General features: G+C 40.4%; 1 protein-coding gene across 1 annotated transcript; it reads right to left on the bottom strand.

Annotated features, from left to right (window-relative positions):
• Positions 1–1,284: 1,284 nt before the first annotated feature.
• On the bottom strand, positions 1,285–24,138 carry OLFM4 (olfactomedin 4). Its single transcript, XM_032679629.1, has 6 exons — positions 24,035–24,138; positions 21,747–21,824; positions 17,957–18,109; positions 11,764–11,976; positions 10,730–10,883; positions 1,285–2,704 (listed from the first exon to the last, which is right to left on the bottom strand). The coding sequence occupies exons 1-6, from the start codon at positions 24,113–24,115 to the stop codon at positions 1,911–1,913; spliced, it is 1,473 nt and encodes a 490-aa protein (XP_032535520.1). The 5' UTR covers positions 24,116–24,138; the 3' UTR covers positions 1,285–1,910.
• Positions 24,139–25,270: the final 1,132 nt, after the last annotated feature.

Below are 25,270 nucleotides of genomic sequence, written 5' to 3'. Positions count from 1 at the left end.
CACTAGACCAGGTTGCTCAGAGCCCCATCTGACCTGGCCCTGAACATTTCTACAGATAGGGCATCTACAACTTACCCGGGCAACCTGTTCCAGTGTCTCACTACCCTCACAATGAAGAATTTCTTCCTAATATCTAATCTCAATCTACCTTTCTTCAGCTTAAAGGCATTGAAACATTAAAGACATTGAAGGAAGGATTTGAGTACCACTGTCAATTCACCAGAATAAGTCACTTACATGCTAACATCAACTCCCTCCCTAAGCAGTGATGAGCTGAGGAGCCTCAAGGCCCACACTGATGGCATTTCTTGATAATAAGTGGAGAGCTGCTCACCTTCCATGACACACAAAGAGGGAAAAAATATTTTATGCAGTATTTTCTTCTTCCTTTCTCAGCCAAACCCTTATTTGTGCTGTTACAGATTATTCACACAGCAGCCCTGCCTGTACTGCCTGATCTGATTAGTGCACCAACACCTCCATGACTTTCAAATTTATTTCACAGGTTTACAAGAAACAGATACTGATACCTGGTAAGTGGCAGCACCAGGATTCAAAACATATCATCAGTTCATCTGATACCTTCAATATCTTGAGTAACATCTCAACTTGGCAGAGAAGTGTTACCCTAACCACCATATTTCTGTGCAGGGAAATAAAGCCCCCCTTTTGTACTTGTTGGCATTCAGATTCACATCTTTGTGTTGTTCCTACCTAAGCATACAGAGTCCAAGTTGAGTACAATGATTCTATTTCAAACATTTGGTGCCCTGGCTTACTGTTGCATCACAGACGTCACCAAGCACTTTGTCGCAAGCAACTTTAAATGCCTCTATAGAACAACTGAGATTCTTTGAAATATTTTTTTTATTAAAACAAAAACAATCAGTTGTATATGTGCTGATTTTGATTTCAGAGGGCACAGACACAGTTGCATATGTAAAAGCACAAAATGAACCACACGAACTGCTTTCTTAGTCAGAGCTCTGAATTTCTGAAATTATGAAAACAAGACATTGTTACAATGCACATACTCAGAAACTATCACACAATACCCATTAAAAAAAAAAAAACCACAACATAATATTCAATTAGTTTGACCAGACTCCTGTTTTCCACAAGACCTCTTACTTTGCTATAAGATAGAATTACCCAGAGAACAAATTGGACCCTAGACTAACAAGGCTCTCAGGAATCTAATTACAGAATGGCAAAAATGTTGAAAAGAGGCACATCTAATAACATGTCTGTTATGGCAATGCATTATATATACCAAGAGCTGCTTGTGGCCAATAAAGTCAATGGAAGGATTTGCATCAACTTATAAGAGCATAAAGGAAAGGAAAACAGTGTCTCTTGCTTTGTACTGCCAGGAAAATGGAGTACATGACTGAATTGTAGTAAGACATTCATAAGACCAGGTTTAGACACAAGAAATTATTAGATGAAGCAGAGTGGGACAGAAGGGGCCTTATTTCATTCTGATGAAGATAAGTGGAAATTCATTCTCAGTTTCTGAGTGCCTTGCCTGTGTTACTCTGACAAATGCAAACCAGTGGGTAACTAGCTTCTTCGTCAATAGACAGGCTGTGCCCAGCTATTTCTGCAAACAAGATGCACTAAATCTATACACAAAAGCAACCCTCAGAGGCAGGACAATTGTAAAGCACTGAGCATCCATAAACACCAATCAAACCTAAAGAACCCAGCAGCGCCAAACGCTGCCAGCAATACTAGCAACAAATAGAGCAGTCAATCCCTTTAAAGAGTATAAGTAACTATATGACACCCAAAGACACAGTACATCAGACCAGATGAACTCTAAACTGGCAATAGCACTGTTTAAAGGCATAATGGGTCTCTCAATTTAGCTGCTGCCAGTTTTATCACATGCATATATCACTAGGGTACTAAGGCTGAAAGGTCACATCATAGCTTACAAGGTAACCATCATTGTAAACATGCAGTCTCTGATCTGTGGGGTTATAATCAATACTCTGGATTGTATCTAACTTTTTATCCATAATGACACTAATTCTATCTTCTTGGCCAGTACTCGTGTCATACATGTAGAAGATCTCCTCTTTCTTAGTGTTCAGTGGCCTTGTGGCATAAAGAACACCACATAACATGAAAGCATTGGAAACAGATGGCTTGTACTGTCTTGTCTGCCAAGTATTTAGCACATCAAGTGTGGTCTCATTGAGTTTGCTAATCACAATGTTGCCTACATTATTTTCTGTTGAATATATTACCCATAACCCACTTTCATCCACAGCAAAATCTATGTCTTGCCATGCTACACCTGCATAGGAGAAACGGTTACCAATAGCAGCACCTGGAAGCTCCTTCCTCAAAACCTGTGTGTTTGTTTTTATATCATGCTTCACCATATATCTTGAATTATAAGCATGATAGTACAAATAGTTATTGTAAAGAGCAGCACCACTTCCTTCCCCATAGGTTATTCTACGTTCATACGTGGGTTTAAACAGCAGCAAATTATCAAAGGAATTATAAATTCTGTAGTATTCCAAGTATCTCCCATCTGTGTTCAATGGTGCAACCCAATAGACTTCGTTCTCTGGATTAGAGGGAGAGTAATCTCTACCCCAGGAGCCATATTTGTAAGAAAATCCTCTCCAGTTCAGCTTTACCAGGTAGGGCTGGCTAACATTCAGCAGTCCACGGTGAATGCAGGTACCTGCAATTAAAGAGAAAAAAAAAAGCAAACAGATTTTCCAAATGTCATTACCAGGAGGGAGGTTTTGCAGACCATAGCCTCTAGACTGGGCTTACTAGAGATTAGCTTTGTGACAGAACACAGACATAAATGAATAGCTTCACGTGTAAAAGGTTCCTTTTGGGCTAAGGTCAGCAACTGAATGGCACTCAGTGTTCCAAGCTGACTCAAAAAATTTAACAATAGAAAACAGAGTACATATCATTACAGTTATTTGAAGAATATGAAAATAAGTGCTCACGGTGCTGTTCCATACAAGGGACAGATTTCTATTTCTACCCATTTGATGTTGGCCAGCCTGATACACTAGGAGATCCCTTGGAAAATACAAGTTCAGAAGTATTTTAGATTATTTTCTACCTCAGTGGAACCAAAAGCTTGGGCAATGGGGAAAAAAGAGGAAGGAAGGAGCAGCAGCAGCAGTAATTCCAGAGTCACATTTCAGATTAGCATTCTGCTGTCAGAATCACAGCTTTACAACAGTGCGTCACAGCCACATGGTGCCTTCTACCTCAGGCCCTCAAAGAAATCCGCAGACAGTAACAATCACAGCCCAGGAAATGTAGACTGATATTACTCTGAGTTTTCATGTGATGTGACTTGGGAAAAAATACGACTTCAAGCTGAACCAGAACAGCTTTGTTTTACACATATCAACAGCAAAACCATTTTCAGGATCATGGAAAATTTAATTTAAATACAAGAAATAGTTTCCTTTTTCTTATGGTGAATTAGTGACTTTCCTGTTTCCTGACAAATTCTCAGTATTATAAGTCACTGATGGTAAAAATCCTTCATTCAGAAGTGTTCATGGGCTGCTGATGAGTCTGAAGCTGCCACTGGCAAAAACCAGCATGCGCTTTTCCAAATGTTAATATCAGCTTTTTTTACTACTGCCACAAAAGTGTCCCAGATTTTTCTTTGTAAGAGTGTGTTCCCCTGAGGTAATGGAGACAGAGATGTCAAGTGATTGGTACCAGCTCACAAGCTTAGTGGTATTTCAATGTTTCCCAGTTCATTAGGGCGCGCTAGACACCAGACAGTCTTTCTTATTAAAGATGGAGTATAACATGAATAGACCTAAGTCTCCCACATCGATTAACGAATAAATTAATGACCACAATTGTTTGATGTTAATAATAACTCCCTCAACACAGGAAATCCGTGCACTGCCAGCTATGGCGTCAATGATGAAAGTCAAGATTATCTTTTGAGGTTTTATACTTTGCATGGGAACCATGCATTTTCTTACAGTTTCTATGAAAAGAATGGCTCATAAGCTCAGTCATATGAAGTGATGTCTGGCATATAAATAATTTCTGTCTTATCACAAAGAAGAAAGAGAAATAACAGAGAAAGAATTTACCTTTTGTCCTCAAAGCTGACCATCCCTAAGCAAGGCCAGACAATACTTATGGAGAAGAACTGGAATTTCTTAAAGCTATTGACAGAAAAAAACTAGGAGACATTTTGTTCTCAAAGACATCACAGTCCATTCCACAGATAGAAGGAAACATAGAGACAAACCAGTATGAAGCACTGTACTTGGAAAAACACTGGGAAACAAGATATTTGGTGAAAAAAATGGACTGTTGCAAATGCAGAGAAACCTCTTTCTGATCTGTTTTGCCCAGGAGAAAGGTGCTGTGCCTCTGGGACAAGGAAACCTGTATTCTGAGTGTTAGTAATGTCCAAGCAAGTGGGTAACATTTGTGCCAATGTGTAAAGTCAATTTGGGCAGTGAAGCTCTTCATGTCTTCTTTTTCAATCAAAATGCAGTATTTCTTTGCTTCCCCTACTTTACATCTTCATTCTTCATAGTTTTGTGCAGTCTTGTGCTAAGGACTGTGACCTGAGGGACAGGCAACTCACCTGCAGCCTCCTCTCAACATCTGTGAGGAAGATGAGGAACAGTTTTATATTAATCACTATGCTGAGCCAAATCCCTGTGTCCCCAGGCCATGTTGGCAACTTCCTTGGAGTCAGTATTGCCCATGAGAGCGGCTCTTCATCACTGAGTGTCCAGCTGATGGCAGAGAGGGTGACATGAATTGTAAACAATCCCATCTCCTCCCCCAGACCCTTTTGTGTCCTGAGATCCTTGCAGCTGAAACATGGCATGACCCTGGTTGAATACTGCTTCTCTTTGTACCACCAAGAATCGACACAAATCAGCATTCCTGGCTCAGAGCAGATGAGCATTTAAGCATTCACTTAAGTGCTTTACAAAGGATGAGGCCCTGGAGCAGAAATCTCATTTCCAAATATAGCACACAAGGCAGGCACTGCTGTATGGCTGTCCAGGCTGTATCTCTGGAAATGGCAGTAGCATGTCTGGTAATGTGGCCTCAGTACTTGGCACAGATACCAGCATTTGGAGGTGCTTACACCTCAGCTCATGCAAAGGAAGAAAGCTAAGGCAGCAAAACAGTTTGCAGTCTGCCAACTTCATAAATCAATTGAAACAGTTTTTTTCTTATATCTCTATTATGTATAACTCTGGCATGAGGACTTCTTTAAAGCTGGTGACCTATTGAATATATTACTGTGCTTAAATCACAATAAACTTATCTCAGAATTAAGTGGTTATTAAGTGCTCTAAAACTCTTCATTTGTTTAGAAAACTATACCACCGAAGCTTGCAGGTAGTGGAGTACTGCTAAGCTCATCTATATGCGACCTCAAACAATTTTTCATGCCATTAAGCAGAACACAATTCCAGATTTATTTTAATAATTCATACATTGTTTCATAAATAAAAAACAAACGTGTGTTCAGCAGAGAGACCTTTTTTTACAAAAGAAATAATAAATTATTATTTCTCCCCTTAAAGAGATCTCTCTGCTGAACACTTGTTTGGTTTTTATTTATGAAATAATGAATTATTAAAATAAAGTTAGAAGCGTGTTCCGTTTTAATGACATCAAAAATTGTCTGCAGTTTCTATAGAGAATGTGCTTGATTTTGATTCCTTGAAAAAATTCTCCCATAATTTTTTTTGTTTTTTAAACCCCTGTGATAGTCAGGGGTGATCTGTCTTTTGCACAGGTTCAGAAGAATTCATTGTTGTTTATTTAATCTAAACTTGCCTCCGTGCCTGGATCTTGTGGGGAAAAAATGCTCAAAGGAAACAAAGTGTCATATAATTTTGTAAATATTAGAAGGTACTTGAAATAAATCCATATGCATTATTCAAACTTTCAGATTTTTAACTCCTTTCTCCACCATTTTGGGCCACTGATAAATGATGCCGTGGTATTTTTGCCTTCCTCTGTTTCATGCTAATGTAGCAAATAGACAAGGGAAGGACTAACATAGGTACATACACACATACTTCTCCTCCCTACACAAAGAACCAGTACCTCAGCTCAGTTGTCTCCTAATCCTTCTGATTTATCAGAAAAGGAGCTGACACCTAATTGTCAGGACTGGAGTGAGTCTGAATTGCTTGGCTAACAGGCTGCAGAACTGAACATAAGACACATCCTGTTGGGTCTCATTTTACTTCACTCTGAAGCACTGGCAGAGCACTTCAGCTTCTCACTCCAACAATACAGGAAAACATTCCAGCAGCCTCCTCCCACCAAGCAGCTGCATCTGATTGCAGAAGAGAAGGGACCACAGTTGGCCTATCAAGCCAAAGATCATGAAACAAGGTGGGACTCATTTAAAGGAACTCCCACGAGGGGCACAGAGACCAGAAGCAGGATGGTTCTGTATTCTCACACGTGCTCCCAAGCACCAGATGCACACCCTCCTGTCCCATCAGATGAACCACTGCATCCAGATATGTGAGCTGTTACCAGCCTTACTAGGACTTGAGATACAGGAGACAGAGCTCTAAGGGAAAGGTTCATCCTGTCTCCTACTGTCTCACTGACATAAGAAGACAAACAAAGACACTCCAGACTTTCACCAGTATCATGGGGCACAGATACAGGCTGACGGCTGCCAAAGAAGACCTGTAACAACATGTAACAGCAGATGAGGTGGAGGGAGGGCTGGAGTTCATCTGACCTGCCTTAAAGCAACTGTAAATTCTGATCCCTTAGCTCAACTCCCTTTACTGCCAGTGGAGAAATGCATGTGTCTCCAGGGGCAGTTCAGGAAGTCCTGGAGAGAAAGACTGGCCAGCTCTTTTCTGGTGCCTCTAGGTGCCACGGTCCGAGGGGGGATGGGGCCGTGACACAGCACAGATGGATCCGGAGACAAGGTAGGGGTGCAGATGGAATCTCTTATTGAGGTGTGCAGGGGATTTTTTTATCAGTTCAGGCAGGGAAAGTGCCAGAACACGGGTTGGAGCATGAGACAGACAAACATGGGAACAAATCGGGATAGGGACACACGCAAAAGGAGGAGGAACGTGGGAGGAGCCGGAGAAGGAAAGGGCGAATGGTGGGTGCCTCCTCTTTGCAGCTTCTCCGGCCAATCAGAGAGGGGAGCGGGGAAGCAGGGAGCAGGGAAGCAGGCATGCCTGGGCACGCCCGGGAAATATAAATATAGGGGCAACACACAGTGTGTATATTTATAAGCACATAAAAACTGTAAAGTCCGTATAATAAAGTCCTGTCAATTGCTGTATGTCTTCCTCCATGCCTGGAACTGTTCCTATCCTGAATCTTGCTCCTTCACATCTAGGCATATGTCTCTCTTTGTGGATGGATGTATTCAGTTCAAAACACAACCCAAATTACTCAAAAAACACAGAAAACTTGGGTCATAGGTAAATTGAAATCACTGTAAGACTCTAATAGAATTGCGTGAGTTTCAGCATTAGGCTACTTCAGGTTTTCCTCCTGCTGAGACGTATTCACCAGTAGCTTGAAATCCTTTATTTCTGAGTGTATAAAAGCCAGGGAAAAAACCAACGTTGCTCCTCTTTTCTTTTCTTTCTATTTTGCCTTTGAGTTTCACCTGACTCACTTCTCCCCGCTCCCTCTCTCTGATTATTTCAGTGAGATGTGACAGGACTCAAAGAACCATCCTGAGGTCTTTCCTCTCTATACCTACCCAATGCAGCCACATGAGATCGGCACAAAAGAAAACAAATGGATAAATATTTCTTCCCACTGGAGTGGTGAGGAGCAAGATGCCAGGAACCATTGCAGATAGGAAAGCCAGTGATGATGAGGGAGATGATTGACTATAGTCAACACTCAACACCCCCTCTCCAGTCAGAGGGCAGGGCAAATAGAAAAAAGTGATTTGTTTCTGTTATGTTGCTTGAGAACAGGCCTACTCACTCTGAGAAATACAGCAGCAAAAGCCTTGGGGGACAGAGTCAGAGGGGATGCGTACTACAGCAATGCAAAGCAAGAAGCTTTAATTAAACTTGCCTTTAGACTCATAATCTTAGACAGTTTAGGGATTAGCCAAGGTCTCTCTAGTTCACATTGCCTACCCAGGACATGCAGGAGAGAGGATGAAGGGGGAATGAAAAAGCAGTCTGAAAACAGGACAAAGAGTCAGTTTAATACAAACTTTATAAATATAATATGAACTAAAAGCAGGGCAAGGCCAAGTGGTTTGGCAGAAATTCAAGGCATTCAAGCTTGCAGAGAAAACATATGGAAATTGTGTTCAAACACATAAATGAGTGCTAGAGAGCTTCAGAGGTCTAGGTGTGAGCATCCATGCCAAGACTTCAAAATGACCAACTAGAAAATGCAGCCTTCCTAGATACTTACTTCATCGTCCTAAGCAATCACATCTTACTACTTCTGTGTGTTTTCAGATACAGTCTGCAGGACATGTAGTTGCTCTACAAAGTTCTCTACACAGATGAGAGTTGCTCCCCATCAGTCACACAAAGTCTATGCATATGCTATATACTAGTCCTGCATGGATTAGCAAGGATCTGAGCCTACATAACACCTGGGTTATCTGTAGAGCTGGTATCTCCCATCACAAAGAAAACTTGCCAGCCTGCAGCAATTTCTCTGCCAGTCCTTTGTGCCAGCCTCAGAGACTACCCTAAAGGTCGCCCTCATCCTTAAGGAGGCCGTGACAATATGCTCACGCACACAGGAACCCCTCCCAGGTTCCTGTTGCTGTGAACAGAAGACAAACTCACAGACAACACCAGAGGCTGTCCTCAGCTGACGTCAGTGCTAGTAAGTCTTTGGAAGCTGTTATATCAGGTAGGATTTTGACCTCCTTGGTTATTTCTGCTACAATGTAAGACTGCATGAGCTATCTGGCACACCAGTTGGGAATAAGACAATGCTAAAGCAATACCATTTTGGTCCCAGACAAACTCTATCCATCTCCCTACCATGCCCTGAGAAACAATGGTAAATAATTCTATTATGGTCACAATTCCTTGCAGTTACATTTAGCCATCCCAGAGTTATCATCCTGCTCTAGACACGACTTGCCTATCGCTGCATGGAGCTGCACTGTGAAGTGTTGTCCTCCCTTTCCCACTTAGTGGAAGCTGCTATGTCCCCCAGACACACCAACCACCCAGACCTAAAACAGCCCTTTCCTTCTTCACTCGTGGAAGGAAACAGTATTCTTGTTCCAAAGCTCAGTACTTTCTCACCAAAACAAAGGTTTGCTGTAGGCTTGAAGAGAACAAGATTGTTTCTTTCCACACACCATCACCCTCAATAAATCAGTGAGATGCCTTTCATGTAGTTTTTTTTCCATTGAAACATTTTAAGCCCTTCCTTAAGGAGCAGACAAGGGCTTTGAAATTTTTTAATACAGGTTTTTGTTTTGGCTTTGTCTACTGTCTGATTCCCAGACAAGGTGTTACTCATGCATTCTGTCAGAGAAAAGCAGCAACTGCCTGCACCACCATGAAGCCCCAATGAGGAGCTGCTCACCCTAAGGGAAGCTTGTATTTCTGCCTCTCACCTTTCCAATGAGATGTTTGAATCAGCTGACCTCAAAGTGATGAAAGGTAAATGCTGATAGGTGCAAATCTGTGCTCCTTGCAAGCAGGACACTACTTGTCCTTTTTTATAGACTCCTCTAGCCGATTGCTAACCAGCTTATGTGAAAAAGCAAGATTCTTCCCCTGTGTATTGTATACAACACAGCACTTTTGCTCTTACAATACTCTGCCAAAAGGAACCCCCTGTGTATAAAACACTCAGGGGATCAACACAGTTTGATAAATCCTCTTGTCTCTTAGCAAATGGGATGCTTGAGCTGGCATATCTAAACTAGTGTTTCCTAAATGGTCTGCTCCAGTGTATCATATCTGATTCTCAAAATTTCTCAGACTGTGATTCACTCACAATGTGATTTTTCAAACTGAACACAATGTCGAGACAAAAGTTATTCTGGTTAAAAACTAATTACCACACACCTTGTGACTGTTGACACCATTATATGAACCGCACTCTGGGAGCCACTGATCCAGGCCCCAGAATATAACCTTTCCTAGTTAAGAAAATTATAAAATCCTACTTCCACTGAAAGCAGTAATACAGCTCCCATTTACTTCCCTGAGACCAGAATTTCCCTCCAAATCTCTGGACGTTCTGTTTTAGAAGAATCTTTTGCCTGTGAAGCAAAAGTAATCTTCATGCAAGGTTATCTTCCAGAGCTTACATGCCAACAGCTTTTGTACATCAACTGTTGCTCACACATTTCCCAAGCAGCATTAGAGCAATATTGCCATGTCACAGGTCACTTTCACAGAAACTATTAAAAATCAAAGCTGGTTAGAACAAAACCCATATTTTCCCACAGGTAATTGTTTTGGAAAAAAGAGAAGAGAGGTACAGATTTGCTTTTTGCACTACAGGTGAGAGGAAGATTACAACTTTTTCCAGTTGAAAACAGCTACTGTGTCTACAAGAGTTTGACTCCTGCCTTCATTTTCTATTTGAATCCATTGCTGAAACATTAGGAGCTGTCTACTCAAGACAGCTAAGGGTTATCATTACAATTGTATTTAATATTAACAAAGGGAAACCTCTGCATTTACTGTTCTAACTATGTATTATGTTACTTCTTATGTGATATGCTTACCTGGTGGGAAATAAGGGGGTACTGTAGTTTTGTTTGCATTCTCTTCACACTCTTTCAGTCGTTTCTGCAGGGATGTAATTTGTCGACGAATTGCAAGGACATTGTTTTTGTCCAGTGATTCTAGTTCATTTACCAGTATAGTCAGATTTGTGATCTAGAGGGGAAAGAAACAGAATAAGCTTGATGTCAACTTTATTGTACAGGTATTTGCAGGCAGGGTTGATCACAACACAGAAGGCACTACAGAAAAAGGTTTTAAAAATTATCCTAAGAATAGGCCTTATCCTGCCAACCTCAACTTAACATTTCCAGCAGAGGTATGTGATCACAAGGAAATGCTTTAAGACTAAGTTGTATAACAGAATGCAAAAATATAGTGTTATTTTATACTTAGTAAAAAAATAACCAGTAAGTCATAGGCAAGTACTAGCTATTAAATATAGAAGGTACTTATTCCAGCCTTACAAAAGTGTCTGGAATTTTATTTGCAAAGATAAATAATGGTTTTAATCACCTGCTTGATGATCTAGAGGACAATGGAGAAAGTGATATTTCACTACCCATCTGAAGTAATTATTCTCTCTAGGTAAGTGATTAACTACAGTTTTGAAAATGTGATTTATAGTCAGCTGAGAAGGTGATAGTCTTTCCCACTTCTTGATTTCATATTGATTGGGCCACTGCCCTAGCAACCAGAAGCTGATTTTTTAATTATCTGAATTAAAGCACAGAGGCTTTCAAGCATGGGGGTCTGTAAATTAATATTCATTATAGTAATTTCATCAGGTTGTGTGCTTAACACTACACAACACTGTTAACTTTCGGGCAGATATTCTGCAAAAATGGAGTGGTCTCCATTTGGTTTTGGGCTTCTTTACTTTTCTGTGCTTATCTTTTCTTATCAAGGAATAAGACTTTAACACATTTAAGGCTGCGGTAGAGACAGGCTACCTTTCCTCAACCTAAACACTGAAGAGAGAATAGACTATCTGTATATTTGAACCCTCTGTGGCTAATTAAGTCTTTGGCAATACCTCCAAATATATTTGCTCAATGATGACATTGCTTCCAACAAGGCTGGGTTTCAGCTGAGTGACCAGTTTCTCTAGGTCACTGATTTCCACTTTCAGTAACTGGAAGTCCAGTTCTGTGTAGGATATACTGCCTCCCTCCATATGCTGCACTCTGATGGTTAGATTAAGAATTTGCTGCTGATACAGTTCAATCCTTTTTGAGTACTCTTTAACCTTAAAGAAAGAAAAAATAGATACATATTTAAGTTCAGGTTAGCAAATAAGACAAGCTTGTTTGACATCTTTATTATATTTCTGAGTGCCCTATGCATAGCTTCCACATACTTGACATATATATTCTTCACATAAAACTACATAAATGAAATTCTCATCACATACATAAAAAATGTGAAATTTAACCCTCACTTATTGTTGGCAGTTTCACAAAATCCCCTCAGGAATGCCTGGGGATAACTGAAGGCAGAATATTATTCACAGTCTTCCATTTTTTTAATTCTTTGCCAATATTGTCTCTGTAAGCTAATTTTATCCTCAGTATGCCAAGAACTTCTGTTGGTGAAAATTTTATTAGGAAATATGCAGTGTATTATCTCTCAAAAGCAACCAGAGGAGGCTGGAAAATGCCACAAAGGATTCCCAAGTTTTTCAGCTTCATTTCCTATTAACTCTGAATCCAAATAGGACTTTACCCTGTGTACATTCGAATTGTGTCAAACATTGGCAATACTGGTTTGATGTTTGTCTTTAGACAGGGGGAAAATGTTTGAACACAGTGTTAAAAATCAAATCTCGTTTAAGTGAAAGTGTAAAATATATTGCGGGCTTTAGCTGAAGTAATTTATATAGCAGCCTTTTCAGTCTTTGAACCATTAAACAGTTGTCCAGATGAATATATTTTCACACATATATCTGCGAAGGTAAAGGTCACAGCACAAGCATTGTGATGCAGAATGTTAAGAATATGATATGGATTTGAGACTTCCCTTAGAAATGTTAGTTCCTCAAAATTTAACACTTTGGTAAAGAGACATAATTTCTCTCTCATATGCTTCATAAAAGTCATGTCTCTTTTCCCTTAAGTCAATATCATTATATCATAAAAAATAAGAAGCATAAATATAATTAGTTTGTTGCACTAATAACTCCGTATTTATACTCTGAGATGGTATGTGTGCCTCTCTCTAGAGCACTGTTGTTTCCATAACTATTATTTCTTCAGCTGAAAGGTTTTATTTTCAAGTATTTTCACGTTATCTTAATATTAAATAAAAGTCAGTATTTTTCCCTATTGTCTCTGAAATGTCATCAAAGATTCTGTCATGGTGTAAAGACCATGAATCCTCCATTTTTCTGTTCTGGTACCAGCCCTTGAGATTGGGACCCCCAAAAACCATATTTATCAAATAATTCCTTTCAGTTTTGATAGGATCCCTTGTGTACCAAAGAGGAGGTATGGGAGCTCATGGCATGGAAATTCATGAAGGGCAGAAAGGATCCATTGAGTTCATAAGTTATTTAGTGATGTGAATTAAGGAGAAGAAGTGTAAGAGTAGATCCTCTGTTCAAAATACAATTTTCAGTAGTGGCACAACTACATTATAAATCTTAAGGAACCCACTACAAAACCTCTGCATGCACGTACATAGTATACACCAAAAACAGGTTGCTTAGTTCCATATATTTAAATCAAAGTTTGAAACAGGTCTTCTGTTCTAAAGAAGCAGCCAGACTTTGAGCTGCTTGAAACTGTCTCCACAAGCTGTAGCACCCTGACTAGTAGCACTGGATGTTCTAGGTCTCCCAGGTCAAGCCAGGGTAACTTCAAGCTATTTATTGCAATTAAGAATAAAAAATAATAGCCTACCAAGACTTAGACCTAGTTCCTTGTAACTGACTGGCAACAGTGCCAAGAACTGGGATCCTTTTTCCTAGCTGTCACCATCATCTGTTTGGTAGGGAACAGTAAGAAGAACCAAACAATGCTCTTGGAAAAACCAGAGGTAGTTGGACCTCACACTTTCAATGATCACCAAAATCAGTTTGGAGTTGAAAGAGATCTTCAAAAAAAACTTTTCAAACGTCAATGTGTGTCTAGAGTTTGCACAACAACAAAAAAGAAAGAATATATTAGTGCAGCCCGAGAAATATAAAGCAAGCCCATGTTTGAACAAAATGGCAGTGCTGTGTGAAGCGATGTCTATCATAGAGGTGAAGCTATGTATATCATAGAGGTATTAGGAAACCTCTCTAGGTATTAATAACATTTTTCACAATAATACTGGTAATAATAATGTGATACAAATCCACAAACCACTGAAATAAACAGGCTGCTGGAATTAGTATTGGCTATTCATTAGTGAGAAACCTATGAATGTGAAGTTTTCTCCAGGGTCCTCAGAGCCTGGACAAAATGCTGAGGGCTGGAACAAGGCATACATAGTTATTTCAGCACTGATTGCAGAATGCTGCAGGACACAGACCTGAAGTTCTCCTTCCATATTAGCGGATTTTCACTCAGTCAACCATCTAGGTCATTTAAGGACATGTCGACACCATCCAGCAGAGTACAGCTGAGCCTGAACTAGCACCATCACTTGCAGGGCCACACCAGCATCACAATGAACTTAAGCTAATATCTCCCCTGGCAAATTATTGGACAAATAAAATTTTCTCAGCAGTGCTGCTCTAACAGCTCTATACTGCTTTTTCAGACAAATCCAGTACATATGTCAAGCATAGCAATGCCCTGCATGGAAATCACCACCTGCTCAGATCTGGTTTAGGAGTTTCAGTACTTTAGAAATATCAGTTGAAAAAAGAACGTGATGTTGCTCTTTTATTGGCAGATAGATTTAAGCAGCTTGTAATCCCTGCTCTTCTACTGCATCTCCCTGCTAGGGACTGGCTATTGTCTCTTGACAGGCTGGCACAGAAATTTTGTGCATATCTTATATTTAAGGATGCAGACCAATAACTAGTATTGATTGCAGTCACATTTATCATAAAGCCTAAAGTAGGGTATGATGAGTGCATAGGGCCTGTGTTAGCCCTTTATAGGAAGGGAATGGAGTCATGTGAGGTATATATAGGGGAAAAAAATCCTAAGTTTCAGGTTTTTTCCTCCTTTCCAAGCATAGTCACCTTCATGTAATGAAAAGGGCAGGAAAAATCTGCAATGCTCATTTACTGTGTCATTTACCTGCAATTGGTATTTATCAAAACAGGTTTTGCAGCATGCAAAAAGACATTTCTCCAGTATGCATTTGAAGAGTACAGAAGGGGGAACAAAGGTGCAGGATGAAGATGTAAAAGACAAAATGTGGGAGGACTGAGAGAAGATAAGAAAGAAATGACAAAACCAGCAACTTTATGAAATCACTTAGCCCAGGACACTAACTTTGGTCAGGCTTGCACTCTGTAGGTCCATAAGGAGCAAGGCTGGCAGTCTGCCTCCTGAGACAGAGAAGAATTCCATTACAGGTTAACCAGTTTTGCAAAGCAGAGGGCAAGCATGCTTTTGCCTCCTGTTTTGGTTATGTGAGAATGTTGTGGTCATTGTGAGCCATATTCTGAAAGGCATTTTGTCTCCTTGTGACCATGTGCTGATCCATCCCTGTTATGGAAGTGTCCTTTCCCCTTTTCTATTGAGAGGAGCAGCCAATTACCGCTTTGCTTTAAAAGGTTAATTTTCTTCTGTAATCATAATTATGCTGGCAAAGGTTGATATGACAGAAGAAAAATTAGTCTGGTATTTTCAGCCTATGGTTTGTACTCACTTGGCACATGAGAGCATCTCTTTATCTGCAAGCTTCCTTGCCTGCTGATTCTATAAAAGGACCCCCTTGCTTTTTGAATTAACCAACAATCAGGCAAAAGGTTAATGAGTCAATCAGGCTGTTTTTCTGGGACTTCTAACGCATGGAAAGCATCCTTAAGAGGGTCCAATCCTGCAGCTCTTACCCAGGAAAAGTTTCCATGAGCTTCAAAGGGTGTTTCAGAAGAGCAACTAAAGCATGGATTCTCAGAGTCAGAAAAGGAAGCATTCAGTAGAAATTCACACTGCTGTGGTGAGACTGGGTTATATCCGAATGAGATTCCCTAGGAATTTGCTCAGGATCATTTCTAATAGTGATCAATATTGAATGCTTGGCTTTCCTCCGTTTCATTTCCTTCTCTCTATGAGTATTATCATGACTAAAGTAATATGCAGAATTGCATAAGGAGGATTCTTTCCACATGGGAAACATGAAGAATTTTTGAGCATGGGGATGCATCACAAGATCTCAGAGTACTTAAGTTCAGATATCAATAGGGCCATGTTCAACAGCTCTCTTCTTTCTACAAAAAAATCCACAACATTATAACTGAGAAATCTTGCACGCATAAAGTTACACCAAAACGCAATCTGTTCATTTTAATTTCTGACCCAAAGTGTCTCTTTGCCCATATCACACCGAAGTATATGTCACACTTCAACTTGATGCATTGTAACACTGCTTGGCGGATTGGTCTCGACAGGATGAAATTCAGTGAATCCTGAGTACGGTCAAGAATTTTCTCTGTCTGCAGTGAGAACTGAAAGTCGAGGTCAGTGTCTACACTGTGGTACACTGCTGGGCACCGAAGGATGACAACACAGTTGTCACCAGCTGACACCGGCTGGCAACCTAGACATTAATGTCTAGGGTAGGGATTCAGCTTGCTGTGAATTTAGAGGTGAGTTTCAGGTACAAATCCATACACCTAATTTTAGGTATCTATAGCAACCTATGTTTATGTATAAGCATGATGTCTGAATTCAAAGGATATCTGAGACTGTCCACACGGAGAGGTCAAGCAGCACTTGAGATGCTCTGCGTACCTGTATGGCACTCAGATAAAGGAAGCATGCACCATTCTGAGGAAAGTACTGGTAAGAGATTGGTCACGCCAGGACAAGTGACTGGGAAAGGTGGTATACAAGCACCTTGAAGAATCATGCCAATTTTTTGGCTGGGAATCATGCCCCCTGATCCTGTTCCAATGCAGTTAGCTTCAAATGACCACAGTGGGAACCATACAGGGATCTGAAATCTCAGTGATTTTCATGGCTCATTAACTCTGAGCTACACCTCCATGCTGCAAGGGATCAGGTAATTCCTGTGCTTGGAGGCAGCGGGACTTCTGTCAACTTGTCCTTCATATGCCTGCTGACAGCTGAATGTTTTACACTGTTAGCTCCTGTTCTTTCAAAACACACAGTTTGAACTGAAAGATCTTACCACAGGATCTCATGCCTGTTGTTGTGTTTTTTATGCATAACTTCTTATGTTCTTGATTATACCAGAGGAGGGTTATGAATATTAATGATTAGAATTTATAATTTAATGCTTTGCCTTTTCTGCTGATTAATTCAAGGACACTTCATTTCTTAAGATGCTTGGTTTCTGAAGAAAACACTTTCTGCTGGGCACCTAATCTGAATCCTGAATATTTATTCACTATAAAAAATAAAAGGCAGAGTTCTGTCTTCACACACAGTTCACCCAGTGCACTCCAGCATGTGTAGGTTTGCCTGAGTTCCTCAAAAAAATGGATCTCAATTCATGAAACAAGCAGCCAAAGCAGTGTAAGGTATGTTTGTCTTCAACAGAAATGCATAATTCAGCAGTCTCACTGTCACAGCTTCAGATGTTGACAAGGAAGATATTTGATTTTTATGGTGTGTTTTTTTTTATTTTTTTATCTGTGAGAGCAGAAGCAGTGAAGGGGCAAATATTCACCTACTTCTTCACTCTGGCCTGTGGTGACCTTTCTCCTCTTTCCCTTCATTGCCCTCCTACAATCTGGCTGGCTTGATACAAATAATAACACATGAAAGAGCAGGAGGCTTGGCTTCCTATAGCATCGTGCAACAATCACAAACTAATAAAACTGAGCCAAAAGAGGAAAAACATAATCATTCTTCCAAAAAATACCATATGTCTCTAGCTGCAAAGGCCTAGAAAAGAGACAGGAGGATATTCAAATGTATGACATGCTACGGTGTCAAAGATTAGAGATTTAATCACCTTTCTCCTTGTTCTTACAGAGCCCAGTTTCCCATGGTTTGAAAGACACACCACAGAAAAGTGCTGACTGCTGTACTTTTTCACAGGCAACCATTTTTCAGGAAAGATGCAACTGTTATTTTTAAGAGAAAAGAACACCTTACTTTAGAAAGCTCTGTCTCAAATTTCTTCGAGAGTGTTGTGGCTATAATTTCCAATTGCTCAACCTTCTGCACTGGAAAGGTGGTATCCGGCAGGTACACAGAGCACTGGCAAGTTCCCTCATCATCCACAGAGCCGGATACATTGGCAAAGAGCTGCAATAACAAATTGGTAAGAAAAAAAAAGTGTTAATATTCTTCTCTTGAATCAGTACCTAATAATGTCTGGCACTAATATGAGTTGCGACAATCATGAGGTCAATAACTTCATTACTAGCCAGCTTTCACCTTTTTCTTCCAAAGAATTCAAAATATCTAGCAATTTTTATGACTCAGCGTTACAAATCTCTCTGAAAATAGTCAAATACAATTTTACCATTGGAAAAACAGAGGCCTATAATAGTCCTGACTTTCCCAATCTTATGGACAATGTTCCTAACATAATGAAATAACTTTTCCAGCAGATAGAAAGGCAGGCAACAGCAGATAGAAAATAGTAACTTAGTAATTTATGTCTTATATTTACTATTCTGTTAATCTAAATTGATCAAATCATCTAGTCATTTCCACCCATAGAGATGAAAGCACCGAAGTAGAACTAGTAACAGGGAAAGTTTTGAAAAAAAAAAATCTTTCATTTGAAGTTTCTCAGCCAGCCACAGCAAACAGACGTATATTTAATTATACACCACTGAAAGGTGATGAATTAAATATGCAGGTTTGGCCTAAGGTTGAGGTTCTTATTTTCCTACAAAATATTGCTCGTAACACCCACACATCACAGCCCACCCATCCATTTTTATGAATAGCTGGCAAAGCTATTGGCCATGCCATTAGCATGAATTGCCTTGTCCCAGTTGTCTGCATGCTCAAAGCATCATCACTGGAGCAATGTGTATGAGGTATGAAAAGGTCAAGGCTGGCAATTCATGATCTTGCCATAATTTACAGTCAAAGCACACTGTAGTCTATAAATACTGGGCTGAATACTGAGTATGTTTGGAGCAGTTCTTTTTTGTTTGCTCACAAAATGTTTCCCAATTCATAAACCTATCACAAATTTCTTAATAAAGATATTTGATGTTACTTTAAAATATTCTAGCACACACTTCAAGGCAGCTGCATATTTTAAAGCTACAGACTTACTCTTTAAACACGCTTCATTCTATAATCTGTCCTCCTGCCTTGCAGAAATACCAGTGTTATTCATGTGTTTTCTCTTTTTCTCTCCCTCTTAAATAAGCAAACAACAAAACTATGTCCTGAAAGCTGACATTTCAGCACTTCTTCTCTTGCTTTTTCACAGTGATTTCAACTAACATCCTCACCAACAAACCAGTGCAGAACACACAGTGATGGCCAGTAGCAAAGCTGTCTTGATCTTTGAGCCCAAAAAGAGAACAGCAGCAAGCAGGAATGATCCCAGTTCACACTTCTGGCAACCTCTTTACTGCAGTCACAACAAACAGCATGCATCTCATTTTGAAAGAAAGCGTGAAAAGTCATTTTATCTGCGTTGTTCAAGCACCACAGGTCTTAAAATTTCACTCATAAACAGAGTGCAGAAGACATTTAACATGAAAAGAAGCACTCCAGAATGTCCCAGCACATAATTTCCAGTGATTTCCCTGCCAGGTAGGTTACCAAAGCATTTCTGAAAATCCCACTGAGAACACACTACATATTATGTCTAAATTTCCAAGTATTTTTAAAGATGTGGCTACAAGTATGTAAAATATGAAAATATGAAAAATAAGTTCCTAAGTCAGATGTTTCTGCATCTCTGAGTCCTCTGTGTATGGGCATGATTGGGATGGCAAGTTGCTCAGCAATAACAAAAGAAACAGATGGGGGGGAACCAAAAGAAGAAATAAATGTGGCTTAGTGAGTATATGGGACCTGCTTTAAGACTGTTGCACACTGGCATGCTAATTTTTATGTGGAAGGTATTGTATTCTGTTCCTTCTGTGTATAACACAAATATGTGCATATGTCTACAAGAGAGAGTGTACTTACTATACATAGTATAGCACAGTGTGTGCTACACCTTTGTATATATTGTACACTCTGCTATAAACTACAGTCTTTACTGTATATAGCAGTAAGTTTTCTAGATTTATCCTGCTTATTTCATGTGCTAAAAAAAATTCATAAATGTATTCAGATGATCTCCCAAAAAAACTCCAACTCATGTTTTTAACCTCCCTATGAAAAACAATCATTATCTTTTGACATTTGTGTTAGGAGGGAGCCTTGAGTTGAAGGCAGAGCTTCACTGCAGTAAGTGCAGCTTATATCTAAGCCAAGAGACAGTTTTTCCAAAAGAGTAAACCTGAGCAGACAGAACTGCTTCCATTCTTCCATTGACATTACAGACACTGGGATCATGATGCTGACAAGACCAAGAGGTACGTTTAGTTAAAAGCCCCTTCGGTCAGTAAGTGCTTCAATCAAAATATAATACCAGTCAAATGACAATCGTAACAAAAATGTCTTCCTTCACTCTGTAGAAAAATGCATGAGAAAGTGTGCTACTTTTGATGGAGTTGTATGTTTTTTAAAGTTTAATAATTTATACAGAATGCTTAAAAGCGAGCGAACTGTCCTAGCCTACAGCAAGGACTTGACAGCAACTTTCACCCTGTAAAATTAAGCTGGTAGATATACATATTTGAAGGTACGAGAAATGTCCCTTCTCCACATCCCTTCAAATTAAGAAAGGGAGTAGGAGCCAGCAGTTACTCAATTTTCTGAAAACCAGGAAATTTGTCACTCTATCCTAGTGACATTCACAATTCTGAATCAGCTATTTGCTCATCCTAAGACAGAGAATGGGATCCACAGAAACCACATGACAGGTACAGAGACCATGGCGGGAACAGAAGCCACCTCAGCTGGGCAAGGAGATGGATAAGACTTGGGTCCTGCTAGTCGGACTCAGAGAGAGAGACTCCTGACTCCATTTAACTTTCTAAATGCTCTACAGGAGTTGGAGACTTAACTCTGTTTCAGAAGAGGTCCCTCCACACATCCCAGGTGCCACACTTGGCTAGCCTAGACGAGAAAGGTCTACTGTCAAGCTGTCTACCATCTCCAGTATAATCTGGAGCTGTTCTTTGAACAAACTCTCTTTATGACACTAGCTTGCAGGACCATTCAGAGCAAGTGTAACCCACTGAATCTGTTGCAAAGCAAACATATTATCAAACAGTCACTGATAGAGAGAGGGAAAGAAACCAAACATTGAAATCTGCAGGCCGTGGACTTAAACACTGTACCAGAAGGCACAGAAACCAGATTTGGGTCCCTCTATCAGCAAATAGCTGATAATATATTAGTGAAGTAGAACAGTGAGAATTGAGATTTTCTGAATCCCAGCAACCAGAAATGGGTACTCCTCAGCAAATAGTTTCAAGGCCCTGTTCTAATTTATGAGAGAAGACTTCCGCCAGGGAGACTAATCACCAAATTGTTTGGCACATTGCCATCAAATCCCCAGGGCCCCATCTGCTTCATTTCTGGGGTCCAGTTCAGTAGTTACAGGGTTAATGCCAAAGCTTTGGATGTGACTTAAGGCATTGAATGCCATGGTAGCAGTAGCGAAGATTTTGGAAATTCACTACTTCCTAAAATACTGGATACACAACATATAAATGTTTTTCCCAGACAGGCTAACTGGCTTATATGTATCAAGGTTAAGCCTCTGAGTGACTGTGTAGCATTTAAAGAATGGGACACAAGTTCCTAAATTTGTTCTTTTCTGGACATTGTTGAAGCACAGTAATGGTTATACCTTTGGTGGAGTGTGCAGTGTGCCATTCATATTCCTAGGCTGAGTCAGGTATGGAAGCATTGTATAGAGATGAGTGGTCTGAAAAGAAAAGGAAAGATTTTTTTCAGTGTGATTTCCTGCATATGGCACCATCCCTTCCCCACCAGTTAGGCCCCATCCTGCTTCTCCAATGCACTTTTTTTATTATGGGAGCCATCCCCAGCAACTGTAAAATTAATTGGCTTTTCTGATCTGCTGCTGAGGCAACGGTTTCCCTGGGCAGAGTGTCACTTCACATACACCTCTTCTTGAAAAAAGCTCTGTGACCAGTGCAAGGCAGGGGACACTCAGCCAATCCAGGAGGTGGGAGCTGGGGCTCTGAGCCCTGGCAGATTGCATGGCAGTCTAAAAAGATAGCACCACTCTCCTCTGCCATAAATCCAGAGAATATTGTCCTCCCAGCAGGGATGTCTGCACCTCACCACCCAGCTCATGCTCCAGCCTCTCAGCACAGGACTCACTGCACCTTTCACACCAGGTTGTCAGGGTGTGAGCTGTGATGGCTGGGGAACGTGTCCCACTCTGCTACTAGCACCATGGAGGTGACAGCATCCCACTGTGGGGAGGGAGAGCTGGGGAAAGACACTACACTGCCAAGGATACAGCCAGGTCCACCTTGGGAACCTTTTAGGTAGTAAGACTACACACGTCTACTTTAACTTTCATCTGTGGCAGATGTCTGCCTTCCTGCCACAGCAAAGAGAGCAGCTGTCACCCATACTGTGGGTTACCTCATCCTCACACAGTGTGCAGAGCACGGTGCATTGCCGTGGTGCAGCACACTGTCAACTGTAACAGGGTCTTGCCAAAATCTCTGGCAGACTGGAAACTGGAGCAAGACACCCTCAATGTCAAATGGTGTCACAGACAGAACACCAAATGGACTTCCCTTGCAACAGGACACTCTCTGCTAGGTCTTTCTGCATTTCTCAAATCCCAGCTGGAACCGTAGTCCTGAGCCAGGGAATGGTGGAGAAATCCAAATGGCCAGCAAAGGGCAGGTCTATTTAGTGGCACAGTGTAAACAAGCTTTGTGGGACAGTTTGTCAAATAAATCCACTTGAACAGGCATTTGTGTGCTTCCATGATTACACTGTACACGACAGGGGGCAGCTAGTAGCAATTAAGAGTGTTTGGGCAGAGGAGCATCACAAATTGTGTAAATTACACAAACTGAGGACTAGCTTAAAGCTAAGCAGACTGAGGAGGAATTTCTTCCCTATGAAGCTTTCTATCCTCAGCTTATCAACATATATTTGCACCTCCATCTTGACTTTTGCAACTCTTCATTCCTGGAGTGGATAAAAACACCTTCCCAGGAGATGCCGACTTCACTGCCTGCATCCACAGCACTCTCAAATTTCAAAAAATATAACTAGGGGCACACAGGAATTTTCTGGTTGGTGACTAAACTAGATAAATCAGAAAGAGTCATAGGGAGCCAAAATGTTTTTTCCCCAATTTTAACTAATAAATACCAAAAGGCAGTTATTTTGGGTCAAAAAAACCCAAAATGCTTTGCTTCATTTGAAAGACCTTTTAAACTATTCACAAACATTTTTTTTCTTAATAATTGAAGCCCAGTTTTAAATTAAAAAAAAAAAAAGACAGTACAAAATCAAAACAATCTTTCACTACTGTAATTTTTTTCTTTAAAAAAACATTTTTCAAAGTTTCCTCTTCTACCTCCCTCCCTGAATTTGATGTTGCCTTTGGTTTGGAGTTGTTGTGGTATTTTTTCTGATTGATTTGATCTGCTTTGAACTTCTCTCTTGCCCAGCCAGATACAGTATTTTGAGGAAGAGGGAGAGCACCCGACAAAAACCACACAACATGGCTTTCATTTGCCTGTCTCAGAGCATGACAGCAATCATGAAACTGGGAAAGCTCCCACCTCCCAACTCCTTCCACATCAAAGATGTGGATCTATTCCTGCTATAAGCCCTTGCTAATTAATTAGAAGCTACACAGAGCATTTAATATCCAACTTGGATCCTCACTGGGAGTTGCACTCATCTAACCAAAGGCAGAATTTGACTCTGACTTTAAACCTGTGCCTCGCTTTTACGTTTATTACCCAGTCCCTATATATTAGTTGGGGGGGAGGATGAAGGAATACTTTAAACTTTCTCCATTCTTAAAATGATGCAGAGATCTCATAATTTTCCAGCAACCTTGAAAGAATTTTCAGCAGCCTACGTGAGAATACAAGAAGGCACCAAAGTTCAGGTGTGAGAGCCCCATCTTACCGCTTCAGTTGCTGTCGTTGTTCCAGCCAGAGCACTCACGCTTTGCATGAGGAGCAGCACAGCCACCTGTGTGCACTTCATCTTCTCAGCCAGCAGATGTGACAGCAAAGGGAGAAAGGATTTGTTTTATAGTAGAGTCTGGGGATTTCCCCAACCAAACCTTAAGGAACTTGCGTGATATTTTTTTAGTTTTTGGATAAGTAAGTGATGTCATAAACCCATATAATAACAGGTGCCAAATTACTAACGTACAAAGAACACAAGTTACCATCATAAATTAGTTATGTCCAATTTTCTAGCAGGATACCTTTCCCATACAGTACACTGTCTGATTTTAATCTTGGCTATGCAGAGCATCAGATGCTTATTTGCTATGACAGGTAGACAGATATTTCCCTTACAGTGACTCAATCAAAAAAATTCTTATAGATTCCTTCAAAGTTATGTAGACAATACAGGTCTTGGTGGTATTTATTACTTATTATATGTACAGAGAAGAGAGCAGGTCAGGCTAGACTGTTCACACAGCAGAACCATGTTCCCTTTTTTCCAAAGGCCAACAGACCTTTGCCAATAAGTAAAATACACAGGCGTCTCTACAGCTTTTCAGTTCCCTTTATTCTCACATAGCACAGGTGAGACACAGACTATCTCCCATTTCCGTCCCAGCAGTCATACATATCATATATTAACACTATGTACCCATTAATGTTTGCTCATGTATTAACACCATATACCCATCAATGCTTACTTAGCTGCACTCTTTTCATGGAGCTACATGCCACCTGATCACAATGATTCACTGTTCTGTCTCTGGAGCACTGATCCAGAGAGATGAAAAAAAGCCACACAGAATTAGTGTGGCCCCCACATTCCCCAGCTGTGTTGCACTGCTGTACGACAAGCAGTGAGCTGCCTGCAGTTCCCAAGGCACCCAACCCACCATGGAAACTCCTCACTTCCAACAAGCTACTGCCTTGGTAGGGTCAGCTGCAAGCCTCCATCTGGTGCAAAAGAAATTAAAGTTTCCCAGGTTCTGTGGATCACTGGGAAAATGAGCTTGGTGTTTGGAAGGAAGGTTCTAGTCAGGACTAAGGGAATAGCCATGTTTGTGCACTTGTAAAAGTCAAGAAATCCCTAGACCAAAACATGACCATGACCAAAATAGCATTTTCCTTTTCCTTCTTCATTTTGTCAGACTGGGTTCTTCTACTAGGTCAGCAACAAAAGGCTATG

Source organism: Chiroxiphia lanceolata, chromosome 2 (assembly GCF_009829145.1).
Source record: "Chiroxiphia lanceolata isolate bChiLan1 chromosome 2, bChiLan1.pri, whole genome shotgun sequence".
NCBI classification, from domain to species: domain Eukaryota; kingdom Metazoa; phylum Chordata; class Aves; order Passeriformes; family Pipridae; genus Chiroxiphia; species Chiroxiphia lanceolata.
The sequence above is the reverse complement of the archived record's forward strand: the minus strand, read 5'-3'. Positions and strand labels throughout refer to the sequence as shown.

Bases quoted from the DNA above. Each gene is read 5' to 3' on its own strand.
- OLFM4 (XM_032679629.1), bottom strand. From the start codon at position 24,115: ATGAAGTGCACACAGGTGGCTGTGCTGCTCCTCATGCAAAGCGTGAGT. The intron at 10,884-11,763 runs GTATTGCCAAAG...TTTCCCCTCTAG, and splicing joins TTGAGCAAATATATTTGGAG to ATCACAAATCTGACTATACT. The intron at 2,705-10,729 runs GTAAGCATATCA...CTTTAATTGCAG, and splicing joins ACCCCCTTATTTCCCACCAG to GTACCTGCATTCACCGTGGA.